General features: G+C 38.2%; 1 protein-coding gene across 1 annotated transcript; it reads left to right on the forward strand.

Annotated features, from left to right (window-relative positions):
- Positions 1-5,672: 5,672 nt before the first annotated feature.
- On the forward strand, positions 5,673-24,840 carry LOC306867726 (myosin heavy chain, fast skeletal muscle-like). The gene is made up of 40 exons (XM_079413564.1): positions 5,673-5,694; positions 6,181-6,393; positions 6,529-6,672; positions 6,748-6,904; positions 7,126-7,153; positions 8,298-8,409; positions 8,493-8,585; positions 8,685-8,748; positions 9,158-9,256; positions 9,340-9,443; positions 9,618-9,756; positions 9,840-9,958; positions 11,300-11,449; positions 11,538-11,708; positions 11,784-12,090; positions 12,225-12,292; positions 12,368-12,455; positions 12,535-12,652; positions 12,782-12,905; positions 12,999-13,135; positions 13,225-13,480; positions 17,071-17,313; positions 17,397-17,573; positions 17,679-17,824; positions 17,904-17,994; positions 18,104-18,493; positions 18,649-18,775; positions 18,908-19,026; positions 19,138-19,334; positions 19,423-19,606; positions 19,683-19,848; positions 19,938-20,062; positions 20,166-20,474; positions 20,593-20,796; positions 20,889-21,014; positions 21,161-21,331; positions 21,414-21,518; positions 21,603-21,698; positions 23,602-23,733; positions 24,718-24,840. The coding sequence occupies exons 2-40, from the start codon at positions 6,193-6,195 to the stop codon at positions 24,736-24,738; spliced, it is 5,808 nt and encodes a 1,935-aa protein (XP_079269690.1). The 5' UTR covers positions 5,673-5,694; positions 6,181-6,192; the 3' UTR covers positions 24,739-24,840.
- The last annotated feature ends 3,068 nt before the right edge of the window (positions 24,841-27,908 follow it).

The following is a 27,908-nucleotide window of genomic DNA, read 5'->3' on the forward strand; positions in this document are numbered from 1 at the left end:
CAGATGTATGTGGACAACTTCATTATTACTAGATCTAGTACTATTTCCAGATGCTATTAAATATATCTGAGCAAAACAGAAAAAATAACACAAATGTATAATGACTAAAATAGTTTGTATAATTCTGCAATACTCAAACAGAGGGGCTGGGGGGACTATAAATATTTTCAGAAAAAATATTGCAGGAATCTCATTTTTCATGGTATCGTCTTCAACTTTGAAATATAAACTCATGAGACACGTGGCTTTCAACCCATTACTTTTCTGGATTGCTCCAGGACTTATTTAATGTATTTCTATATGAAATAAAAAAAACATTAAGTGTGGAAAAACATTTTCTTCTGTGGACAGTCCGAGGGAGATTGATAGTTATTTTGTGTTTCTTCCATTTGCGAATAATCGCACCAACTGTTGTCACCTTCTTACCAAGCTGCTTAGTGATGGTCTTGTAGCCCATTCCAGCCTTGTGTAGGTCTACACTCTTGTCCCTCACATCCTTGGACAGCTCTTTGGTTTTTGCCATGGTGGAGAGTTTGGAATCTGATTGACTGATTGCTTCTGTGGACAGGTATCTTTTATACAGGTAACAAACTGAGACTCCCTTTAAGAGAGCACTCCTAATCTCAGCTCCTTACCTGTATAAAAGACACCTGGGAGCCAGAAATCTTGCTGATTGATAGGGGATCAAATACTTATTATACTCATTAAAATGCAAAACAATTCATAACTATTTTTAAATGCATTTTTCTGGATTTTTTGTTGTTGTTGTTATTCTGTCTCTCACTGTTCAAATAAACCTACCTTTAAAATTATAGACTGATCATTTCTTTGTCAGTGGGCAAATGTACAAAAATCAGCAGGGGATCAAATAATTTTTTCCTTCACTGTATGTGTGTATATATATATATATATATATATATATATATATATATATATATATATATATATATATATATATATATATATATATATATATATATATATATATATATATAGTGGTCCTCAAAGTGGGGGACGCCCAGGTATCTTTTATACAGGTAACAAACTGAGACTCCCTTTAAGAGAGCGCTCCTAATCTCAGCTCCTTACCTGTATAAGGAGGCACTGCAGGGGGGGCGCAGGCCTGCAGTCAACTAAAGCTCCAGCTGCAGGGCAAAGACAAATACCTACCACATCTGGCAGACCAAGTCAACTCATTCATCCAAAAACTGGAGATGTGGGGCAGGAAACTGGAGCAAAGAAATACAGAGTCTTTTGAAAATCTAACAACCTTTTCCAAAACTAACAAGCTCACAGAAAGCACAGTGATCCCATGCTTTTTGGAACACATTTCTGCTCTGAGAGGTCATTTTCAGAAATACTTCCTTGACAACAGTGTGCAGTTCAACTGGGTGAGAGATCCATTCACTGCTCCAGCACCTGATGATCTGAGTTCCTCAGAAGAAGAGCAGTTCATTGAAATGACATCTGACTCAAGCATAAGGCTAAAGTTCCCATCACAAACACTTTGTGAATTCTGGCTTGATGTGGAGAGGGAGTTCCCACTGATAGGTCAGAAGGCTGTTGAAATTCTGCTCCCCTTTGCAACGTCCTATCTCTGCGAAACAGGGTTCTCTGCTGTTGCTTCACTGAAGACCAAGTACAGATCTAGACTCAACATTGAACACGACTTAAGAGTGGCAATATCAAAGCTGCTGCCCCGCTTTGAACAGATATGCAGTGAAAGGCAGGCTCACTGCAGCCAATGAATGTACTGAATAGGCTACTTGAATATAGTTGGATATACTGAATAGAGATTTTTCCTTCAGCAGCATCTCTGAAATGTTTTTTATTTTTTATTTAAATTAAATTTTAAAAAATGTTCCATAATCTTTTGTGTTATTCTCTCTTTTTTGATGTTTCACGTGATGCAGGTGTTTTTTTAACTGCAAGTTTTTCAATTAAAAAAGCGTTCATTTTTCATAATGTTTAGTGAAATTATTTGTTACTCTGAGGTGGGATGGGTGGTTCAGGGGGCTGGAGGGGGCCCCAGATTTTTTTATAGGTTTAAAGGGGGGCGTGACCAAAAAAGTTTGAGAAACACTGATATATATATATATATATGACGAAACAAAATGTAAATTATTAGATCATTACCATTCAAATGAGAGTGCTTTTTAGCTAAAAAAAAATCTTTAAATTTAATTTCACAATTTTAGGTTATTACCAAATATGCAAATTGGCAATCTGGTTGGCTACCAACCCTCCCAAAAGAACTCAAATACATGATCTTTTTCCAGTTCATCTTTTCCAGCCACCCCCCCCCAAAAAAAAACTAATATTAAAAATATCTTATACAATTGTAGAATTCTCAAATTTCATCAATGACTAACTACTAATACTAATTCAGCATGAACTGGGTATAATATAATCTGCCCCTGCTGCCAATCACACATGCTTAAATCACAAGACCTTATCTGTCCCATGAGATGGACAAGTAATCCCGGAAATATTAAAGATACATTCTCGTGACATGTATTAGCAACACTCAATCTTCATGCTTCAACCACACCACTTCTGCCTAAAGATTTAACTCTTGCTTGCGAATTGTCCTAAGCACTTGAGCAACAAAGAATCCAAAGGACCAGAGAATGTCTGCAAGATCAGTTACACAAGCTAAAAAATATACATTTTAAAGAAATGTTACCTGGCTAGTTCAGCTGTATTCCACTATTGAATTCAACAACAGGAAAGTCGAACAATCAATGCACGAACAGCATGCCTGTGTACCCATTACTGAAGCTGCTGAATAAAAGCACCTGATAAATGAACAAATAAAAGATATATGCTAATGTAAAGTTTACCTGTATAATGACCAAACAAAGGAATGACCAATAATTAAAGACCAACTGAATCAGTAGCTTCCTACAATATTCTTTTAAATGAAAGTATCAAGGACAGGGTAGATTAAAGCGAATGACTGTTTGATATCAAAGATTTCAACTTGACACCACAATAACTCATGTGACCTATGCTGACAAATGGCAAAGCCCTGATGGCATAGCTGACCGACCAGCTATATTTGTATAAAGTCCTAATATGTCCATCCTTAGGGAAAAGATGCCTTAGACTTTTATTGTCCACATGTTCCCATCTTATAAGGTGTCAACGCCTTAGAATTTATTCCACAGCCTCCTGCCATCTTCTCAAACGTTCTAGGAAAGATGGTTGGACACATTGCATTGTCCTTTCAAGGCTAAGAAAAAGGACAAGGGCATGATCCAAAGTCACACGGCACACCCAACGCCACACCATCCTGAAGACCCCTGTAGAAATCAGGGGAGCGTTCATGATGCATTCATACATTAGTGCTTTCATTACTGCTCAGAAACATCACGAGACTCGTTGATCAAGGATTTAGCCATGCAAGAATCATAAATGTATCCCACACTTTGAAATCATGTGTATTGTGAAAAGAGATTTACAAATAAATTTTACTTTGACTGTAATTTAACTACAATTCTGAGATCAACAAAATAAGAGTGTAAATCTGAAATAACAAACTGGAAATTAGCAGAAAGATGGAAGAAGATGAAATGCATGGCCAAAATAAAGCTGGCATTTAGTCCAAATAAGAATCGGATGAAATCAGACGCTTTAATGTGTTTGATCCACAACAACTGCTACATGTCTTATTAAGAATTAGTGATTTCCATTAGGAATGCAGCAATGCATAGGCCAATAATCAGCCGACTGTTAAAAAATAGCCAATAATCAGGGCCAATTGTTTCCTGTCAATCAAAAGGGGGTGGAAAAAGTGTCAGACTGCAATAACCGAGGCCCAACCACAGAAAAACTCGATCCCCTCTACGCTTAAGTCTAGACTAAGGAACTAAAAGGAGATTCTGATGACTGGATCTTAGACTTCTAGTGGGAGTATAAAAATGCAACAACTCTGAGAGATAACTAAGGGCTTGGTTATGTAAAGATTTATACACCAGTAAGAGAACTTTAAATCGATTCTAAATTAAATAGGCAGCCAATGGAGGGCCCTCAATACAGGGGTGATGTGGTCACATTTGCGACTATTTCCCTGGCGGAAAATAAGTGCACTTACATAATGTACTTAAAAGAATTAGTGGTAGTACACTTGAACCCACTAATGTATGAAATATACATTCTAGTCTACTACAAGTTTTAACTAAATAAAAATTTTAATACAGAGAAACTATGTTAAAAGCACATTTTACTTCATAGTCATGGTGTGTGTCCCAAAATAGCACAGCTGAGAACACTTAAAGTCCTTAAGATTATCTTAAGTTCTAAAGTACAGCATCCTTGTTACGTTACATGTACTAACTATTATAACAACCGTAAATTATGCATATTTACATGCAATTAACCCCATGCCGAATCAGATTTCCCTATTTACCTGGCAATGGATTACATAGTCCAAAAGAGTGGTATAACAAGCAAACTTTTTTGCATTACTGACACTATTTTCCTATTTGATACTGTAAAGCTGCTTTGACACAATCTGTATTGTTAAAAGCACAATATAAATAAAGGTGACTTGACTTGGCCTGACCTTAAAGATGGCCATCTTAGATGGCTTGAGAGTGAGTAAATTAACAGCAATTTTAAATTTTTGAGTGAATGATCTATTTATCCTCTAATAATAAAATAATATTCCAAATGAGAGGGTCCTATGTATATTTTACAGCACAAGGAAGAGATTTTTTTTAGGAAAATCAAACTATCGCTGTTGGTATCGGCAGACACCATTCTGAATAATCGACTATCTATCTATTGACTATCTTGCCTATCTGTATCGATGGAGTAATTTAGTATTGGAGCATCCCTAATTTGCATTATTCGCCTGATCGGGATATTTAAAAGTGACTGCTACATAAAAACGTTGCTTAAGTTACTTGTTATTAATTTAGAATATGCCCTCAAAAAATGTCTCATTTCAGAAAACATATCTCATTACTTATCATAGGTTTGTCTATGCAGCAAAGCAGCATTATTCTGCCAGATCGTGGCTTGCCTTCAGCATAAGTGTCACAGACATGAATGACAACTGCTGTGCCCAAATTTACTGCGTTGTCACACAAAAAAACTTCCAAGGCCTCTGGGAACAGTATCCCAGAGACATTTGAGAGCTTCTCCACAGCTAAACTGGGCTCTAATGTAGTGCCAAGGCATTTGAAGAAGCTTATGACATAAGACGCAAACAATGTCTGAACTCCAGTAACTGAAACCTTCGTATAACAATCCTTTCTCAAGGTTAAGGCGCTTGATCATAAGTAATGCCCATAAATACATCAAGTATAATTTTTAATCACAGTATTGGTGGCTTATTTTCAAATATTCATTTAATTAATCAAGATGCCAATTCACCTCACCTTAACGAAACCTTCACTGTCATTAACACAACCCATTATCTGTCCTACAAAATGTTCTCTAATAGTATTTCCTACAAACTAAACAAAACCTAATTAAGACTGGACAGTTAAATACAACATAGTGATAACTTGTCCTTGGCCTGTGTCATGATATTGATAAATGTAACAATCAATTACAAAAATTCCTGTCAAAACGGAGCTAAGAATACATGACCAAATACAGTGAGTGTGTTCTGCTGAGTGAACATTATTCTGTCTATATAAGACGCTGCTTCAGGCTCCTCTAAGGACTGACTGGAACTCAAAGGTGAGTGAGTTGTTCATCATGTTCTCCTTCTACTATTAACCTAGTATCGCATAGCGGCTAACCCTCACACATGTTAATCAGTTAGCATACTTAAGAGCTGCATTGAGCTGCTAATGCCTGAAGGAAAATTAGAACTGCATTAGAACACAGAAGCTCAGAAACACTCATGTGGAGCAGCATTGTTACACAACTTGTTTAATATTTAGAATGACAAAAATATAAAGAGTTAAGAAGCAATTTTGAAGTTTGACTATAATAACAAATTGCTTTAGTGCCATGAAAAAAATGTCAAGACTTACCTATTAGCTTTCCAGGCTCTTGTCGCAGCTGTAACTTAAACACAACTGAAATTAGGTTATTTGAATAGAAACAACTCTACTAATGAAATCAGCAGTAAATTTCTTTACTACAATAATCATGTGCAATCACTCTGTAGTGCTAGAGTGAATGACCCTCAGCACATTCTCTCCTTGTCATTTGTCACAGTAAACCGCAATCATGGGAGATGGTGAAATGGAGTGCTTTGGCCCGGCGGCCATTTTCCTCCGGAAGCCAGAAAGAGAGAGAATCGAGGCTCAGAACACCCCCTTTGATGCCAAAACGGCGTTCTTCGTGGTAGAGCCACAAGAGATGTATCTGAAGGGTACTCTTGTTAGCAGAGAGAGTGGCAAAGCTACCGTCAAAACTCTGTGTGGAAAAGTAAGTACAATTCGAAAATGTATCAATCTTCTGCAAAACAATTTTAGAGGATGCTATGGACTTTAAAACTAGATGTCACATGAATCAAACATTGTCATATTAAGTAAATGCCTCACCCTTGCTAAATTGTTTTAGACACTCACAGTAAAAGAAGCTGAAATCTTCCCCATGAATCCTCCCAAGTTTGACAAAATTGAGGACATGGCCATGATGACCCACCTCAATGAACCTGCTGTGCTGTATAACCTCAAAGAGCGTTACGCAGCATGGATGATCTACGTAAGTCTAAGTAAATCATGTTTTATTCCTAGGATGGAACGGTAGCATTGTAAAATTGGACTATCTCTGTTTCAGACCTACTCTGGCTTGTTCTGCGTCACTGTCAATCCCTACAAGTGGCTCCCAGTGTACGACTCAGTTGTTGTGGCTGGATACAGAGGCAAAAAGAGGATTGAAGCCCCACCTCACATCTTCTCCATCTCTGACAATGCCTACCAGTTCATGCTCACTGGTAAGAGGGGATATACATTTTCAATCTCATTTGCCAAAAAGTAAAGAAAAATATTATTAAAGAAAATAAGACTTTCTTAGAAGAATGCTTATTTTGAGCTAATCCTGAGCCTGCCTATATTTTGCTTGACAATTTAGCAAATATTTTGCTTAAAATTTAAATGAAATAAAGAACATCTTTTCAGCAGTTTCACTTAAAACAACACTGTGAACTTGTTTCAGACAGGGAGAATCAGTCTATCCTGATTACGTAAGTAGACTATTAAAATAAATAGGTTTTTGTATAAGAAGTGCTCTCTCAAAAACTGCTCTGCAAAGGTTTTTGCAGAAAGCAGCACTCTGATGCACGTAAACATGAAGGCTACTTAATCGATTGAGAGACACCTGGTTGCTGGAGAGTGTGGCTTGTGTGTCAGTGCATGAGCATTATTCTTATAGGCATGTGCTGGAAAAAAACTGGATAGCTAAAGTGACAGAAAGGAAGAAGCTACTTACTGACAGTGCTGCATGTGTACGAGGTTAAGAAAACACAGTTAAATTGCGGCATGTACATGCGAATGATGGGTTCAAGTCTTAAGCATTTCTCTGGTAGTGATGGTGAAATGAAGCTTTGCGAAGCACTGAGGCTTTCCACTCAACTGTAGTGAAAAATGGCTCATTAAGCTAAGCTTTTCAACACATTCAACCCTCATTTCAGAATAGAAACAATAAGAATTTGTGTTCTGCATTTAACCCATCCAAGTGCAGAGCACAAATTCTGAGTATGGTTACTCATCACGTCACTTTCCTTTTCACGACATCTTGTGGTTAAAGGTAGAAAAAGGTATTTTTGGACCATTTCATATAATAAATCAATTTGTCCTACGAAAACCATCTAAAGCAATAAAAAAATAAACATTCCTTATACTTACACAAAGCATGAATAAATGAGTCTGAATAAATTTGTGAAAAAATAAGCATGGCTCATGTAGGCATATGTGATCAAAATAAATGAAGATTATTGTGGAATGGTCAGCTGAAGTGCTTGTGAAGCGGGGATTAATGCAAATTGAACATGCACAAAACTACAAATTTATTCATATTATGATTTATTCATTAACAAACAAAAAAGTGAATGACACATGAAACCTGCGCAATGGGTTGTGTGTGAAAACGAAGCTTCAGAAGTCACAGATCATGTGGTTATGGCAAAATGAATCAAGCTCTGGTACAGTCCTTCACTGTGAGATTGAAACAAGCTTCGAAGCCTCAGTGCCGAACGTCACATTACTACTTTCTGGTGTGCACGTATCTGTACTGTCTGATGATTATGGTTATGAAAGAAGACTTAAATAAAAGCTAATTTATCAAAAAAGTACTTTCTAATATTCTGAAATGTGTTCACTTTAACTCAGTGGAGAATCTGGTGCAGGAAAGACTGTCAACACCAAACGTGTCATCCAGTACTTTGCGACAATCGCTGTGTCTGGAGGGAAGAAGGCTGAACATGTCCCTGGCAAAATGCAGGTAACTAAACTAAACAATCAAATATCATCCAAAGTATGTGACAGAATTATTCTACATAAAGAAATTTCTTAAATGCTCACCAGGGGTCGCTAGAGGATCAAATCATTGCAGCCAACCCTCTGCTGGAGGCTTATGGCAATGCCAAGACTATAAGGAATGACAACTCCTCTCGATTTGTAAGTTGCTGAGTTCATCTTAATTGCATTATACAAATTCAGTTAACAATCCAAATCTGGAAAATTCTAAGTTGTTCTGAATGACTTCAATCTCTGTAGGGTAAATTCATCAGGATTCACTTTGCGACCACTGGAAAACTGGCCTCAGCTGATATTGAAACTTGTGAGTCAACACTGTTTTTTTTAAACATTTGGAGGCTAATAGGGTTGGGCTTATAGACGATGCCATCATCCATCGCGATGGCTAACAGACAGTTAGTCAGTTGTGCTCAGTGTCAGCAAATAATTTGCCATTGTCCTATCAATCATCTCTCCTTACTCTGTGTATGTGGTAAGTGAACTTCCATGTACTGTAATGTAACAACGAGCGGCTAACCATGTCCCTTTAGTGGCTCCGTAGAACACGTTTTGTTTTTTTTCATGCCTTTCTGCATACGCCTAACCCCGCCCCCCCATGTCATTACCCATCATGATGATTCACTGTAGACATCGTCCGATACCAATTTGGTAGACACTGCCCAACCCTAGAGGCTAACATGTGGATTGATTGAAATCAATGTCTCTTTTTACAGATCTGCTGGAAAAGTCAAGAGTGACATTCCAGCTGTCAGCTGAGAGGAGTTACCACATCTTCTACCAGCTCATGACTGGACACAAGCCAGAGCTGCTTGGTGAGAAATCTACAGGATTGTGTGCTTCAGTTATTTCCTTGTTTGAGAGCACTGTTAACATGCTGCACATCAACTCTTTACAGAGGCCCTGCTCATCACCACCAACCCTTATGACTATCCAATGATCAGCCAGGGTGAAATCACTGTCAAGAGCATCAATGATGTAGAGGAGTTCATTGCCACAGATGTATGTGGACAACTTCATTATTATTAGTCGTAGTGCTATTTCCAAGATTCTATGCAATATATCTGAGCAAATGAACATCAAAAAACACCAGCATAAACTGAATTTTGCATGACATAAAATACCCATCTCTTTTGAAATTGATAATGTGATTTATTTTGGTCTGTGGAAAAACAGACTGCCATTGATATTCTGGGCTTCACTGCTGATGAGAAAGTCAGCATCTACAAGCTGACAGGTGCTGTGATGCATCATGGGAACATGAAGTTCAAACAGAAGCAGAGAGAGGAGCAGGCTGAACCTGATGGCACTGAGGGTAGGGTGTATTATTAACACAAACCAGCATGCAAACATTGACTTGATAAGTGAAAGTAATGCATAAAAACTGTTATTCCTCAGTGGCTGATAAAATCGCCTACCTCATGGGCCTTAATTCTGCTGACATGCTGAAAGCTCTGTGCTACCCCAGAGTGAAGGTCGGGAACGAGATGGTGACCAAAGGCCAGACAGTACCACAGGTGATTACTTACCTACTCAACAGATGAATGATGTTAGAAATAGAGGTCGACCAATTGATCGACCGGCTGATTAATCGGGCCGATTTTTGGCATTTAATTAATCTGCATTGGCCGAATGTGCTGTAAATTAGGCCAAATTATAGGCTGGCACATCTGTGGCCAGCTAAACGTTGTTGCGCAACACCGTACCAGAGAATCTCTCTCAGACGGAGCAGCTCACACTCTGCAGCAGCGCTTTGTTCACACATAGCTTCAGCAAATTATGGCAGGGCAAAACAGCCTGTATCGAAAGCATAATTACAAAATTTCTAGGCTGGTTAAAATGTGCACGTTAACTTTCCTCATTAAATGTGTGTGTGGGATCGACAATAGCCTCCACGACGTCATCGCTCGTGAGCTGCAGGCTGTGCAATATGAGTGAACTTTTATTTTTGTTATCACTTAGAATATGATTTATAGCAGTGTCCAGTGCTTCCCATACACTGATTTATTTGTCAATTTTAATAAATCAATTTCGTAACAATATCAAAACTGACCGGCCACAAGTAGATTTTCCAAAATAAGATTTTCATAAAATAAACTGAGCACTGCACGTTTCAAAATTAAACTGCAGCGCGGGTGTTTTTATACGAATGTATCTTTAAAAAGAACCGATGTAATTTTCATTTATTCTTTCCTGTAATGTCTGATAAAATAGAGTTGGTGAGCGCAGCGCTTATTTGATTACAGTCATTACTGGGGAAACCATTATATCTCCAGCTCCAACAGCGCCTCCTGCTAACAGAGAATGAATTTGCATTTGCAAGTCACTGGTGTCTGTCAGCAAATGTAAACAAAAATCATGCTTCAGAACTGTTTTGAGAAGGTCCTTAGGTTTTGAGCCATGTCTCATTACTATGAATTAGGCTACTACTAATATTTCTATCATGTACCCTGCAATAAACATTTACTCAAACTCTCTTTTATCTCTTTTCTCTTTAAAAGAAAATCGAACAAACATTTACATTTATTCATTTAGCAGACGCTTTTATCCAAAGCGACTTACATTGCATTCAAGTTACAGTTTTTACATTTTATCAGCTCTTGCTTTCCCTGGGAAACGAACCCATGACCTTGGCGTTGCTAGCGCCATGCTCTACTATTTGAGCTACAGGAAAGCCTTATCGGCCCAAGAAATCAGCATAATATATCGGCCATCATCTGCCCTGATTTCAAAATATCGGCATCGGCCAGAGAAAAAACCCTATCGTCGACCTATAACTAGAAATGTCCCATAGACATTCATAAAAGAAATTCATACTTCACAAAGTACATTTTAATATCAATTACACTTTTTCTCAGGTGAACAACGCAGTCTCGGCTCTCTGCAAGTCTGTCTATGAGAAAATGTTCTTGTGGATGGTCGTCCGTATCAATGAGATGTTGGATACCAAGCAGCCTAGACAGTTCTTCATTGGTGTGCTGGACATCGCTGGATTTGAGATCTTTGATGTGAGCATCAGCCTTTAATGTCTCTGTAAGAATCAAGATATAAAAGATAACAGTCAGCAGTAAGAACTTGCTTCTGTATGATTATCAGTACAACAGCTTGGAGCAGCTTTGCATCAACTTCACAAATGAGAAACTGCAACAGTTCTTCAACCACCACATGTTTGTTCTGGAGCAAGAGGAGTACAAGAAAGAAGGTATTGAATGGGAGTTCATTGACTTTGGAATGGACTTGGCTGCCTGCATTGAGCTTATTGAGAAGGTAAGAGGACATTTAGTAAATTAAAATGGCTATTCGCATTGTACCTGTACTTCAGTGTGAACATTTCTTCAACAGCCAATGGGCATCTTCTCCATCCTTGAAGAGGAGTGCATGTTCCCCAAGGCAACAGACACAAGCTTCAAAAACAAACTGTATGATCAGCATCTGGGCAAAAGTGCAGCTTTCCAGAAGCCCAAGCCTGTCAAAGGCAAGGCAGAGGCCCACTTCTCTCTGGTGCACTATGCCGGCACTGTGGACTACAACATTACCGGCTGGTTGGAGAAGAACAAGGATCCACTGAATGACTCTGTTGTACAACTTTACCAAAAGTCATCACTCAAACTGCTTTCCTTCCTGTATGCCGCGCATGCAGGTTCTGAAGGTATGAACATTTGCACTTTCTGAATTCCTTTGTCTTTTACTTGTGTGCAAGACAAAATTCACAGTGATTTATTGAAAAGATTAATGAAAAGCAAAAAAAGTTTACAAAAACAATTTTTTGATTACATAAAACAGCGGAGGGCGGAGGAAAGAAAGGCAAAAAGAAGGGTGGTTCCTTCCAGACTGTGTCTGCACTTTTTAGGGTAAATAGATTCTCTCTTTTAATGCAGGATGTGAACCGCCTCTCTATGAAAAACTAATGACAAACATTTCCACAGGAGAACTTGGGTAAGCTGATGACTAACCTGAGGAGCACTCACCCTCACTTTGTGCGCTGCTTGATTCCTAATGAGTCCAAGACTCCAGGTAGACTTGATCACCAAAGACTCAAATGCATCACAGATTTGAAAATACTTCTGAAACATTAAGAACATTTGCATTGCAGGTCTGATGGAGAATTTCCTGGTTATCCACCAGCTCAGGTGTAATGGTGTGCTGGAGGGTATCAGAATCTGCAGGAAGGGTTTCCCCAGCAGAATCCTCTATGGTGACTTCAAGCAGAGGTAAAGACACCACACCTCTTTTAATTAGAGATAATACACCACCTAATCTTAACCACAGTTCAAAATTGTTAACCCTAACCCTACCCAAACTCACCAAAATATACCCGTTGTTGTCTAAATGTCCTCTAGATACAAAGTATTAAATGCTAGTGTCATCCCTGAGGGACAGTTCATTGACAACAAAAAGGCTTCAGAGAAACTCTTGGGCTCTATTGATGTTGACCACACCCAATACAAGTTTGGACACACCAAGGTGAGCTATATTAAGCTCAACTCTACATGAAATGGCTTCCATAACATACTACTAAACACCATTATATATTTGTAAATCTTTATATTTGTACAGGTGTTCTTTAAAGCTGGTCTGTTGGGAACTCTTGAGGAGATGCGAGATGAGAAACTAGCAGAGCTGGTTACCATGACTCAGGCTCTATGCCGAGGCTTCCTCATGAGGAGAGAGTTTGTGAAGATGATGGAGAGGAGGTGGGTGAAATTTGTATTATTTGATATACTAGAAAATATATGAAGTTGACGATTTTGGTCAAACAAAAACCAGGAACTCTCTTCCACAGAGAGTCGATTTTTGCAATTCAATACAACATTCGCTCATTCATGAATGTCAAACATTGGCCATGGATGAAGCTGTACTTCAAGATCAAGCCTCTTCTGAAGAGTGCAGAGACTGAGAAAGAAATGGCAGCCATGAAGGAGAACTTTGAAAAAATGAAGGAGGATCTGGCAAAGGCGTTAGCTAAAAAGAAGGAGCTTGAGGAGAAAATGGTGTCCCTTCTTCAAGAGAAAAATGACCTTCAGCTGCAAGTAACATCTGTGAGTATTTCAGCTCTTACTGATCCTAATATGGATCCTACAGCTATGAACATAAGTCATTAACTATATCCATTTGGGATGGGAAGATTCCCTTATTCGATGCGATGCATCAGTCTAAAAAGTGTGATACAAGTTGGCATTTATATCGCGATGCATCGTTTCTAATATATTTGCAACAGTAAATAAATATTTATTTATATATAATTATTAGTGGATGCGCCATACTTTTATTATTTAGAAAGTGACCAATAATCTGTGACCAATATTTTATATGTAGATTGATTTCTCCTCTCTAAAGTGTTTCTCAAGCGCGTTCTCTCATCACCGCTGCTGCGTGAATATGACGCATCACAACACAGGCCCAGTTCAACGGGGGTGATACGAAACTAAATCAAAAGCACCTTCCAACATACATAAGCCCCTAGGGCCGGGCTTCGGGCCAATTTTCACGTCATAGTTCAGATGTGGGCCGGGCCTCGGGCCTGTTTTAGGCTTCTCCTTATTTTTATATTTTAGACACCCATCAATTAGTGATGAAAAAATTGCCGCATTAGTGGAAACAACACGAGACCGAGCGTGCCATCATCACAGCTGAAGGGTTCTGCTTTCAAATGCACACAATAGCCTAAAGCTTGCCATACAGCCCCAGCAAAAGTAATGTGTCAGGGGGAAATAGTAAGGAGATATTTGAATTATTTACTAATAAACTAGTGTTTTCTGTGTCAGTGTCGCAAAGATGAAGATGACGATCCTGACTCGCCATCTCCTCATTAGACACGCCTTTAGAGAGAAGTGCATCTTTACGGAATATGATTATAATGAAAGTTTTTGTTTTCGATTTGATTTATTTCATTATGTAATTTTAAAGCTTTCTATAGATACATTTATCATGTCTGTGAGGCATGTATTCGCTGAGTTTCGGTTCATTTTTGTAAAGCGCTCCTGTTCAAGATCGAGACAGCAGAAAGTGCATCATTGTTTTCTTTATTTTATAAAAGCACATTTTGTTGATATTGTGAGTGCACACAAATAAAAGTAGACCCTTTACAGTACAGAATGATGTATTACTCTTACCTTCATGAGCAAAAATTATGGCATATTTTAAGTTGTTTCCATTGAAAAAAATGCAAGTGATTGTACTGGCGCCTCCATGTCCTGCAAAGCGCGCTTTAGTTTCCACTCTCCGCACAAATGATTGGATACAGCGCACATTTATCTAGGTTTAACATTTAAACATTGTTATATGCTTGAACTGTTTTAGTATATCTATAGATTTTATTTCAAGCAAGTCGTGATGATTTGAGAAGGCTAAATTGATCAAACATAGGCTATGATAAGCTCACCGTCTGCCACTGACTGCTTGGTCGTTACTTTAAAAAAGAAAAAAAAAAATTATATTTAACAAACAAAAAATGCTCCAGTTTATCTAAATTAACTTGATAAAAAAACGAAACGAAATATAATCACTTTGCTGTTACATACAAAACTGAACTATTTGAATAGCTGAAACAGTAGTATAAGCCGTTTTGGAAGATGGGGGGAAAAAAACAGGGTTTGGGCCGGTAATTCTGATAAGCTGTCGGACACGGACCGGGCTAGGGCCTGAGCGTCTCAGGCCAGGGCCGGGCTAAAGCCGTCTCAATGAGAACATAAACAACATCTCCAGAACTGCTCTGGAGTCACTTCACGAGCATTTTATGGTTTCATTTGAGTAAAACCAGCGTCATAACATATACACACAGAAATAAAGGTATTCACGACAACCCGTCAAAATAAACGTTTGGTTTAGACAAATATATTAGGCTACTATTATTTAGTAGAATGTATTTGATACTAATTAAAGAAATTAATAAAACTTTATTTTTGAATAATCACAATATTTCTTCCATGTTTTAATTTTAATAGTAAATCCCCTTTATTTACCAAAAAATAAAATGTGTTTAAATTTCATTAATTAAAAGACAAATTAAATTTGGGTGAAACTTGTTTACTGTTTTCCATACTTTTATTACTTGTGGAAAAACTTGAAACACAATTTTAAATAAGCATAAAGAATGGCACTGATTTTTGTACATTTTATTTATGTTTGACTTTATTAATAAAAATAGTTTGTTTTTTAATTAACATATTTTTGTGTTTTGCTTTAGTACCGAAATTGGTACCGAGAACCGTGGATTTTCACTGGTATCGGTACCGAATACTGAAATTTTGGTACCGTGACAACACTAATATTTATATATACATATAGAGAGACATACAGTTACAGCACCCTCACTAATTTAAGAAGCACCCTCAGTGATTTGATTCTGGAGCCGGGCCTGTCACAACACCACGGAGGAAAAGCAGGGATTAAAGTCCAAAACTGGACTTGAAATAACCTAACAAATCAATTGGGGCTAAAGTGGTTCCATAAACTAATTAATTTGTGCACACTTATTCTTAAGCAGCCCTTAATGTCTATCATGGATCAAATCGATCCTCTATGGTAAATAGCTAATATATCTGTGCTGTTTAATGCATTTGAGACGTGTGATCCCCAGTGCATAACTGACATGTCAAAGGTATTTTCTTCATCTGTAAATGTTATAAAGTCATGCAAACATGTCCATTTTGCTGTCAAGAGTGGGCGAGGCTGACGCGAGTGAACGAGCTAAACACTAAACAGACGGAGCACAATTGAATAGTAGGAGCGCAATAATTCTGAGTAAAATATACATTTTGCTAAAATATTTATTGTTGGACATTAAATGTGTCTTTTGTAGAATTTTAAACCTACATACAAATATTTTTATGAGAGCAGTAACTGTAAAGGGACTATTGTAATACGTAAAAGCTAGTACAGTACTAATTACTAAGCTCAAATGAGTTAATGTGTGTTTATTATAGCAGTTAAAATATATTCATTTTCTTTATTATTTATCTTCTTTTTTAATTCAGTGATTTTAACTTTTAATTTAGTTATTTTAATGCTTTAAAGTGCAATTTTAGATTGTAATGTTCTAATGTTCTGCTATCTGTTCTGCAAACTATAAAAGGTACAGCTGTCATAAAACCAGAGAGAAAGGCTGCATGGCTAGAAACTGTAAAAAATAAATAAATAAATAAATAAAAATAATAATAATATTATGCGAGACAGTGGTAATATCATTGTGTTCCGTGGTCAGTGTTAGAGGAGCTCAGCTTAGTCTGACAGTTAGCCTGCTTTAGACCAGGTTAGTTTCCCAGCATAAGTTGCCACAGTGAATAAGCTTGATCTAGGCCTATGTTAAATTTGCTTTATGGAACCAAATCATTTGATAATGAGTGAGACTAACTGAAATAAGCCTGTCTTATTTGGTAAACTTGTATTATGAAACAGGCCTCGAGGCATTAAAAGTGATATTTTCTCCATTGCATTGTATTGCATTGTGTTGAATCGAATCGTAATCGGATCGCACTGCATCGTAACAGGGGTGAATCATATCACATCGCATCGCTAGCTGCTTCATATGTATCTTTAATGTATCGTATCGTTGGCTATGCATTGAGATGCGTATCGTATCGGCCTGAGTCATGAGATGCACATCCCTAATATCCATGTCAATGAACAGGAATCTGAAAACCTCTCTGATGCTGAGGAGAGATGTGAAGGTCTCATCAAAAGCAAAATCCAGCTCGAGGCCAAACTCAAAGAGACAAACGAGAGACTGGAGGATGAAGAAGAAATCAATGCTGAACTGACTGCCAAGAAGAGGAAACTGGAGGATGAATGCTCCGAGTTGAAGAAAGACATTGATGACCTGGAGCTCACCTTGGCCAAAGTGGAGAAGGAGAAACATGCAACAGAAAATAAAGTTAGTATTTTTTTACATCATCACATTGCTGATTGTGATTCAAGCTCTTGAAAATGAACCCAATAAACAATGTTTCCATTTAGGTTAAAAACCTGACAGAGGAGATGGCCTCTCTGGATGAGAGCATTGCCAAGCTGACCAAAGAGAAGAAAGCCCTCCAAGAGGCACACCAGCAAACTCTTGATGACCTTCAGGCAGAGGAAGACAAAGTCAACACTCTGACGAAAGCTAAGACAAAGCTTGAGCAGCAAGTCGACGATGTAAGATGTTTGGCATGAGAATAAGTTCATGAGTCAGTTGGAGTCAATGGGAAATTAATATTGTTGCTAATTAATATGTTATTGTTCTGGTTTCTGTAAAAACAGCTTGAGGGCTCACTGGAGCAAGAGAAGAAGCTCCGTATGGACCTTGAGAGAGCCAAGAGGAAGCTTGAGGGTGATCTAAAACTAGCCCAGGAGTCCATAATGGACCTGGAGAATGACAAACAGCAATCAGATGAAAAGATCAAAAAGTGAGTGGATGTCAATCTTTTCATGATTACACATTTGACAAAGTATTTTGCACATTTTACAAAACACTACTAAAAACAGGAAGGACTTTGAGATAAGTCAGCTTCTCAGCAAGATTGAGGATGAACAGACTTTGGGAGCACAGCTTCAGAAGAAGATCAAAGAACTTCAGGTAACGCTTACCCTAATATTTTCTATATGAAACTGTGATGTAGATGTATAGTTGTGAAAACCCACATTACCAAAATCAATGAGTCAATGATTTTTCTTTCTTTATTTAGGCCCGTATAGAGGAACTAGAAGAGGAAATTGAGGCAGAGCGAGCTGCTCGTGCTAAAGTGGAGAAGCAGAGAGCTGATCTCTCCAGGGAACTTGAAGAGATCAGCGAGAGGCTTGAGGAAGCTGGTGGTGCCACTGCTGCCCAGATTGAGATGAACAAGAAGCGTGAAGCCGAATTCCAGAAGTTGCGTCGTGATCTGGAAGAGTCTACCTTGCAGCATGAAGCTACAGCTGCAGCTCTCAGAAAGAAGCAGGCAGACACTGTGGCTGAACTCGGAGAACAGATTGACAACCTGCAGCGGGTCAAGCAGAAGCTGGAGAAGGAGAAGAGTGAATACAAGATGGAGATTGATGACTTGACAAGCAACATGGAGGCTGTGGCTAAAGCAAAGGTACAATCTTGAAAAAAATCTTTAAGAAAAAGTTCATTTATAGTTTCACAAAACTTCTTTAACTTTAGCTGCTTGAAACATGCCCAGAAATATGAAATAATATCCAGAAGAATATAAAGGAGTTCAAAAAAGATTATATTTTTTAATTGATGTAGGCAAACCTTGAAAAGATGTGCCGTACATTAGAAGACCAAGGAAGTGAGCTAAAAACGAAGAATGATGAGTTTTTGCGCCAACTTAATGACATCAGTGCCCAGAAGGCAAGGCTTCAAACTGAAAATGGTATGTAAATACTGAATATATCTTATACACAATGGCACAGAACTGTGCGAAAAAAGTGATTCAGAAACCCAGTACTGAAATCATACAACTCTTTCGTGACTCTTACATAAATTATACGTTGTCTCGTACTAGGTGAATTTGGCCGTCAATTGGAGGAGAAAGAAGCTCTTGTTTCTCAACTGACAAGAGGCAAACAGGCTTACACGCAGCAGATCGAGGAACTCAAAAGACATATTGAGGAAGAGGTTAAGGTGTGTACCTACCAAAAGGATTGCCTTGTCAAGTACTATATATAGCGAAGATTATAGCTGTGTAAAACAGGAATGGAAACATTTTCACTTTAATGTTTTTCTGACTTAAAGGCCAAGAATGCTCTGGCCCATGCGGTTCAGTCTGCCCGCCATGACTGTGATTTGCTCAGAGAGCAGTATGAGGAGGAGCAGGAGGCCAAAGCTGAACTCCAGCGTGGGATGTCTAAGGCAAACAGTGAGGTGGCTCAGTGGAGAACCAAATATGAGACTGATGCCATCCAACGCACTGAGGAGCTTGAGGAATCCAAGTAAATACAGCAAAGAACAATGTCTTTGGAACCCTACATTTAATATCACAATTATTAAGATTTCATCATTTCATTCCAATTTCTACAGAAAAAAGCTTGCCCAGCGTCTGCAGGATGCTGAAGAATCCATTGAAGCGGTGAACTCCAAGTGTGCCTCACTGGAAAAGACCAAACAGAGACTGCAGGGTGAAGTAGAGGATCTCATGATTGATGTGGAGAGGGCAAATGCACTGGCTGCCAACCTGGACAAGAAGCAGAGAAACTTTGACAAGGTGAGAAGGATGTGGATAATCTTTAAATCTATACTTTGATCCATGGACTTGGCTCAATGACTACCATTTACTTCAGGTCCTAGCAGAGTGGAAACAGAAGTATGAGGAAAGCCAGGCTGAACTAGAAGGTGCTCAGAAAGAAGCTCGTTCTCTCAGCACTGAGCTTTTCAAAATGAAGAACTCCTATGAGGAAGCTCTTGACCACCTCGAGACCCTAAAGAGGGAGAACAAGAATCTGCAACGTAAATGGCACTTTTCTTGTTCAAAAAGCATTTTAAAAAGATGCATTAAAATAGACAGTTTTATAATTCCACTTTTTAAAACCCTTTAGAGGAGATTTCTGACCTCACTGAGCAGCTTGGAGAGACTGGAAAGAGCATTCATGAACTGGAAAAGGCAAAGAAGACAGTGGAGTCTGAGAAAACAGAGATCCAGACTGCACTTGAAGAAGCTGAAGTACTGTTACTTAAAATTGTCAAATCAATAAATTTCTTAACAGGGCATTACATTATTTTCCTGTGAGCTTCATACAATTCTTATTATAACTACTGTCCATCAGGGCACCCTGGAGCATGAAGAGTCCAAGATTCTTCGTGTGCAACTGGAGCTGAACCAAGTGAAGAGTGAGATTGACAGGAAGCTTTCTGAGAAGGACGAGGAGATAGAACAGATCAAGAGGAACAGCCAAAGAGTGATCGATTCCATGCAGAGCACTCTGGACTCTGAGATCAGAAGCAGAAATGATGCCCTGAGAGTCAAAAAGAAGATGGAGGGAGATTTGAATGAGATGGAGATCCAGCTGAGTCATGCCAACCGCCAGGCTGCTGAGGCCCAGAAACAGCTCAGGAACGTCCAAGGCCAACTCAAGGTATCTTTCTGGAGAATGTATAAATACAAACACATATTAAATGTTTGATAGTATGAATATGATACTTGAATTAAATGAAATATGACATGCAACTAACAAAAAAAGAACATTGCCACAGGATGCCCAGCTGCACCTTGATGAAGCTCTCAGAGGACAGGAGGACATGAAGGAGCAGGTGGCCATGGTGGAGCGCAGGAATAACCTGATGCAAGCAGAGATTGAGGAGCTGAGAGCTGCACTGGAGCAAACAGAGAGAGGCCGCAAAGTGGCAGAGCAGGAGCTGGTGGATGCCAGCGAGCGTGTGGGACTGCTGCACTCACAAGTACAGAAAAACTATACTTGGAGCAAATTCAGGTTACATGGTAACAGAGTTTTAGTTAAATGTACACTAAACTACCTGCTTAAATCTCACAGAATACAAGTCTTATTAACACCAAGAAGAAGCTGGAGGCTGATCTGGTCCAGGTTCAAGGTGAGGTGGATGATGCAGTCCAGGAGGCCAGAAATGCAGAAGAGAAGGCCAAGAAGGCCATCACTGATGTGGGTGTTTACTTCTTGTTTCTCTGTCCTAAATTAAACTGTTTTTTTTTTTACTTTGTTTAGCTGCATGCAGTTACAAAGGGAACCTTCATGGAAGACATTTCTGTCTATATTGGCTTGTTGATTTGAATTGGCTTATATTTCAGGCTGCCATGATGGCTGAGGAGCTGAAGAAGGAGCAGGACACCAGTGCTCACCTGGAGAGGATGAAGAAGAACCTGGAGGTGACTGTCAAAGACCTGCAGCACCGTCTGGATGAGGCTGAGAGTCTGGCCATGAAGGGTGGAAAGAAACAGCTCCAGAAACTGGAGTCCAGGGTAAATAACAAGCTAAATACAGTGTTAGATGAACTGGCTATGGTAGAGATTTAACAGGTGACAACATGACTCTCCACTGAAGGTGCGCGAGTTGGAGGCTGAAGTTGAAGCTGAACAGAGACGTGGTGCAGACGCTGTGAAAGGAGTGCGCAAATATGAAAGGAGAGTGAAGGAGCTCACCTACCAGGTACATCTACACAGGATTTAGACATTTATTTCATTACAATATACATAGTTTAACCAAGACCATCTACAATATATAATCCCAAAGACTGAGGAAGACAAGAAGAACGTGATCCGACTGCAGGATCTGGTAGACAAGCTGCAGCTGAAAGTGAAGGCCTACAAGCGCCAGGCTGAAGAAGCTGTAAGTCTAATGTCAAATGTCTTGAGTGCAGAGGTGGGTAGAGTACCCAAAAACTGTACTCAAGTAAAAGTAAAAGTACTTGTAGAAAAATTTACTCAAGTAAAAGTAATAATCTGAATAGTTACTTGAGTAAGAGTAAAAAAGTATCGGATAAAAAGAAATACTCAAGTAGTTAGTTACTAGTTACTTTGGATCATATACTGAATATAGTCTATTTTTATTTAGATGTATAGATATTTAGATAAAATTTATATATATACACATACACACACACACATATTATATATATATATAATATATACACACACACACACACAACTGCCGTTCAAAAGATGTTTTTTAATGTAATTTATTTCAGTGCTGCAAATGAATACTTATCAGCCTTTAAGCCAGTCTTCAGTGTGACATAATCCTTCAGAAATCATTCCAATATCTTGATTTATTATCAATGCTGTTCTTTTCAGCTTTCTATTCATAAAAGAATTGTGAACACATGTGAACCTGTGAATGTCACAGGTTCCAAAAAAAGCAGCAAAACCCTGTTGAAAAAACCAGCATATGCTGGTATAGGTATGTTTTGAAGCATGGGATGCTGGTTTGGGCTGGTTTAAGCTGGCCCTAAAATGGTCTGACCAGCAAAAGACCAGCATAAACCAGCATCACAGCTTCAAAACATACCAAACTAGCATATGCTGTTTTTTTCAACAACACTGGTAATAAATCAATATATTAGAATGATTGCTGAAGGATTATATGACTCTGAAAACTGGACTAACAGCTGATAAAAATTCAGATTTGCACCACTGAATTAAATTATATTTTAAAGTATATTAATTATGTTATTAAGTATATTAATGAATTATTAATTATGTATTTTGTATGTATATAACCTCTGACACAGAGAAAAGAGAAATCTCCTCACATGACTGCTACAGAACATCTAAACATAACGAAATAAATGCATATGACGGATCTTCTTCCGTCTGTTCGCCAAAAATGTAAACAAATGTAGCCTTTATTTCTGCAAGCGTAAATATTGTGAAAATATCAATATTAATTGTGTCTAGGCAAAGGCATTCCTCCTGGAACTAACGGGGGTTTGGCGGGTATTCATTTCATACTCTGTGACAGCTTATTTAATGAATTAATTCTAGATTGTATTTAATGTATAAGTTACATTTACAACAAACTGGTAATATCATAGTGGTTCGTGTACTGTAAACGAATCTATACCTGTGGAACCGACAGCACACGCGGTGTTCATCCAATGAAGATCTTCATAGCTAGCAAACCATAGCCTTTGCATATTTGCTTTCAACTGACTGTAGATCCAAAAAAAGCCATGGCTTCAACGCTCTTGATGTTCATAAACTTTCTGTTATCTGAGTGAGAACCGCTTCAGCGACTCAGCGCGTGCGGCAGGGAACTGAACAAATCATTCAAACTGATTCGCGAACCGATTCACTGGTTTGCCAACGGGTTTGATCGAGCCTTCGAACAGAATTGATTCAAAAGAATGAATCATTCGCGAACGGACATCGCTCGTTTCCCAGAGAAAAGTAGACGGCGCGTTTGGAATAAATTGAAGCATTTTTGTCTTTATTATTACGTATTGCAATAAGATAAAGTAACGAGAGGAGCGTCGCCCACAGTAACTAAGTAAAAGTACCGTTTTTTGCCTAAAAATTTACTTGAGTAAGAGTAAAAGTACCCAATTTTAAATATACTCTAAAAGTATTAGTTACTCAAAAAATTTACTCAAGTAAATATAACGAAGTAAATGTTAACTCGTTACTACCCACCTCTGCTTGAGTGTGAGGTTTTGACATTTTCTATTTAATACATTCAGTACCATGAGTGCAATGCTCTGAAAGGTGTTGGACATCTTGTGTCATCCTAATAGGAGGAGCAGGCCAACACTCATCTGTCCAGGTACAGGAAGGTGCAGCATGAGCTGGAGGAAGCTCAGGAGCGCGCTGACATCGCAGAGTCCCAGGTCAACAAGCTGAGAGTCAAGAGCCGTGAGGCTGGGAAGGTAACATATAAACTTATACTACCAAGATAACAGTGTTTGGTTGTAAAATAGCAACAAAGAGTTAGTTAGTTTAGACAGTCCTACCAGATAGCTAAAACTCGACTGTGGTGGAGGATCTCTGACCTGCTGACTGTTTTGGTGAAATCTCATCTTGTGTCGGAGGTCCGGCATCCTATTAAAGAAACAGAACAAGGCTGACCGATTGAAGGACTGCGTACGACTTTTCTTGCTTATTCATGTGAAGCTCACTGAACTAAAAAATGGCAGCACTGCACAATTATTGTGATTGTGAGACCGAATTAGGGTTGCAATGAACAACTTTATTGACATTTTAACCTTATAGTCAGAGAGCTAAATATTTTTGCCAGCATCTTTTTATTTAATATAACTAACATAAATATATAATACAACACATTATGCAGGTTGCAAGCAGCAGATTAGCTTAGAAAACCAAACAATAAATAAGAAGAAAACAAGAAACATACTGTTAGACCCGTTTCACATTACACACATGAACCACACTTTTTCTTTTTCCATTTTGAGGCCATGTTATTAGGTTAGATTGTTAGATATATGGTTTTGACAATCGCCGTGTCAACACTGCGAGTGAGTAGACTGCTAATACTAATAAATGAAGTGGTTTACGCTGCAAGTGTGCAAATGCTGCATTTTTAATGAAGTAAAGCTGAATTCACTGAAATGTTTCAAGAAAAGTCATTCACAACATTTTCAAGATTAAAAGCATTTTGCATGAGGTTTGTGCTCACCTTTCCATCCTGGTGTTTTGCCTTCATCCTTCTGGCAGAGTTTACTTTCATCCTTGTTTATCTGTTCAAGTGTATTTTAGGGGTTAGGGATGGATCTACACTTGGGAAATTGATGTTCAGGAGCAGCACAAAGTAGCTCTGCATGAAAGTCACATATAAATTGATTTTCAAATAGTCTGGTGAGGTCATAATGACTCTAATATGTTCTTGTTTTCAGGGCAAAGAAGCCGAGGAGTGAGGGACAATATCCAGACAGAGTAGCAAGTCATCATACAATATGAGTTGCTTGTGAAATGTCATTATCGCAGTTAGTGACAATAAAAGTAAACCTGCAAACTTCTTGCTGTTGTGTTTCTGTACCTATCAAGCATTTCCATAAAGCTCTCCATCATATGGGATGAGAAGTGTCTGCAAGAAAAAAGGCAAATCATTCTAAAACACAGGCGAATGAAATACTTTTGAATATTTCTCCATCTTTCATACTGTTCACTATTATGTTATGCTTAAATTTAGCAGTGCCAGCTATTTACCAGGTATACATCATAACTACAACAATTATTATGTATTCCTGCTTTAGTACTTTAATTTCTATGCAGGAACCTACTTAAGTATTTCTGACACAGATGCAAACATTACATGATGTTAGTCTTATTAACCAGATGGTTTAAAGACAATCGCAATTAGACTAATAGCATCGTAAGTACACTAAAAGAGCTGCATACTAGCATTCATGCATTACCATTCTCTGTAAGACTCAATTGTGTTAAAGCAAATGGGCCTTTTCCAGGTTAAAAAATAACAATAACTCAAGCAAAAATGTAAATATAAGAAGACAATAATAATTCAACTTCACATAAGGGACAATATAATGATAATCAAGCTTACCTTTCTAGTCATCTTGTTAGTTGTTTGCTGTCCATGTTAATGCTGGTGATGAGTTTCATTTCTAATTTACTTACGTTTAACCAACTAGGTCGATACTTCTTTCTTAACCTCCTAGTAACACCTTAGCAACCACCTCATACAGCCTAGGAGCACTCTAACCATGAGACTTTTAACGTGGTTCAGCTGTAAAGCTCTGAAGAAGGATCTTGGCGTAAACATGAAGATATAACCCATCACTGGCAAACAACCCTTAGCAGTAACTCATTCTATCAAAAATAAATGAGGACATCATTCTTTATTTTTAGATAATGAACTTTAATGAAAAGCTGTAATGGGCTGTGGATTGACATTGAGCCTCAGCTGCAGAGTCTATACTTTATATTGAATATCTGCTATTTGAATCTGCAGTTGGATCATGACGCATTATATAAACTATAAAAACCGCTGGGCTTATTTTAAACCAGTAAACCAGAAAATTTATGAAGTTCACATCCATTTGACGTGATTTTGCCAATTGATAAAATAAATAAATCTTACCTCACATCTCCGACCAAAACTTACTTGTGGATTTCTGTCACGTGGAGGCAGCGCCGATACTCTCTCAAAAAACATCATTCATGTGTGTTTTTTTCCGTTTAAATGCATATTTTTGTTGGCGCTGGTCCCTCTGTGGCCGCTATCTGATGAAATCCCCTCAGAATAAAAAAAGCCGCGAATCCCAAGAGTGGCGCGCGCTTCAGTGAGAGGCGTTATCACGCATGCAGGACGCAGCGGTGGGCGTGTCTACCCTAATTCCAATTGAAAAGTGTAAAATCAGAAGTAATGTGGCTTCAACTGTTAACGTATTATTTAACTATAAATTGATTGTATTGTTAAGTATACTTTAAAATATTTTATTCCTGTGAAGCACAGCTGTAGCATCATTACTCCAGTCTTCAGTGTTACATGATCCTTCAGAAATCATTAATATGCTGATTTATTATCAGTGTTGAAACTCTCGTGCTGCTTAATATTTTATAAAAAATGTTTGGAGCCTGTGATGCTTTTTTATTTGAACCTTTGATGAATAAAACGTTAAAAAGAACAGCATTTATTAAAAATATAAACCTTTTTATTTATCAAAAACTCCTGAAGTATCAGAGGTCCCAAAAAAAATTATGCAGAACGTCTGTAATCTTTGTAATCTCCTCAGATGACAATATAGATGTCTGACAAACGTTGTTGTTGTGAATATTGATTTATGGATGTGATTACACGCAATACACGGATCACCTCAGCATTGTAACACGCTGCTTTCACAAGGTTCCGTGAAAACGTTTCATCTTTTATTTTCCTTTTTCGCCCTGAAGAAGATATCACAGGTTCATCAAGTTCGTCGAAATTATCCATCCTAGATCACTTTTAGTCAGTTTTGACAAAACTCCTCTCAGCTAGCACGTCTTTTCAAAATCAAAGTAGCCTTGTCACCTGACCTGAATACAGCGCGCTGATTCCCATGGCGTGTTGAATTAGAACATTCTGTCAAACTATAGCCACAGTGTCTAAATCAGGGGCGGCGTTAGGGGTGGGCTAAGGGGGCTGGAGCCCCGAATGTTTTCAGTAAAGCCCCGAATGTTTTTATTACTATGCCATCAATGAGTTTCCATGGCCAATAAAGTAATTTATATTGGAATTTAAATAAATAAACAAATAAATATCTCTCGACTCTCAGTCGAGAGATGTCGCGTTGTCATTCACACCCGACAAAAACCGCCCACTGAGTCTAGTGCTTCTGACTGACATGTAAACTGGCCAACCATCGATGAGCATCTGTACGATCCAGCCAATCAAATTAGATCTTTTGGAGCCAGGCGGTTTGTTGGCGTGTAGTATTTTACTAGATCAATTTATTTGAAAAATAAAATGGATATTTCAAAATTCTTCAAAAAAAGGGAAGTAAAACACCCCCAGCCAACACTTGAATGCCAAGATACAACAGCTTCAGGTATCTGTAACTTTTAATCATAGTATTATATTCTTATTCGGTTTTAAATTGTGTCTGATTTAACGTTACATTTTGAACATCTAACAGTTAACGGTTGCGCAGCACAGTCTTTAGGACACACACACACACACACACACACACAGAGCGGTTATAATGTTGGGTTAGCATGGTCTGTGGCAGACTTTTCGTGTCAGGGCAACAATTCAATAAACAAGATAATAAAATAGACATATTTCGCTAAGGAAATGGTACCAAACAAAGCATGTTGTTGTGCTCTGCAGCAACACACAGCGGTGTTTACTGAATAAATTTGCGTGAGTAAATGATTCACTGACCCATTCATAAAAACAGTTGCTTACTTTTTTTCTGAATGAATCATCTGTTTCGAACGAATCGATTGATTAAAGGACTGACTGACTCACTCATTAAGGCAGTGGCTTGCCGCCACCTAGTGGCAAAGTACCATTCAAATTTTTTTTCATCATTTCATATTTCTGTATTCCAAATTTTATATTTGATACATTAGCCTCATAAGATTA

Source organism: Barbus barbus (genome assembly GCF_936440315.1).
Source record: "Barbus barbus genome assembly, chromosome: 49".
Classification (NCBI taxonomy): Eukaryota; Metazoa; Chordata; class Actinopteri; order Cypriniformes; family Cyprinidae; genus Barbus; species Barbus barbus.

Coding starts and splice junctions, on each gene's coding strand:
- LOC306867726 (XM_079413564.1), top strand. CDS start 6,193: ATGGGAGATGGTGAAATGGAGTGCTTTGGCCCGGCGGCCATTTTCCTC. Junction 21,015..21,160: donor CCAAGAAGGCCATCACTGAT/GTGGGTGTTTAC, acceptor CTTATATTTCAG/GCTGCCATGATGGCTGAGGA. Junction 21,699..23,601: donor AGCGCCAGGCTGAAGAAGCT/GTAAGTCTAATG, acceptor TCATCCTAATAG/GAGGAGCAGGCCAACACTCA.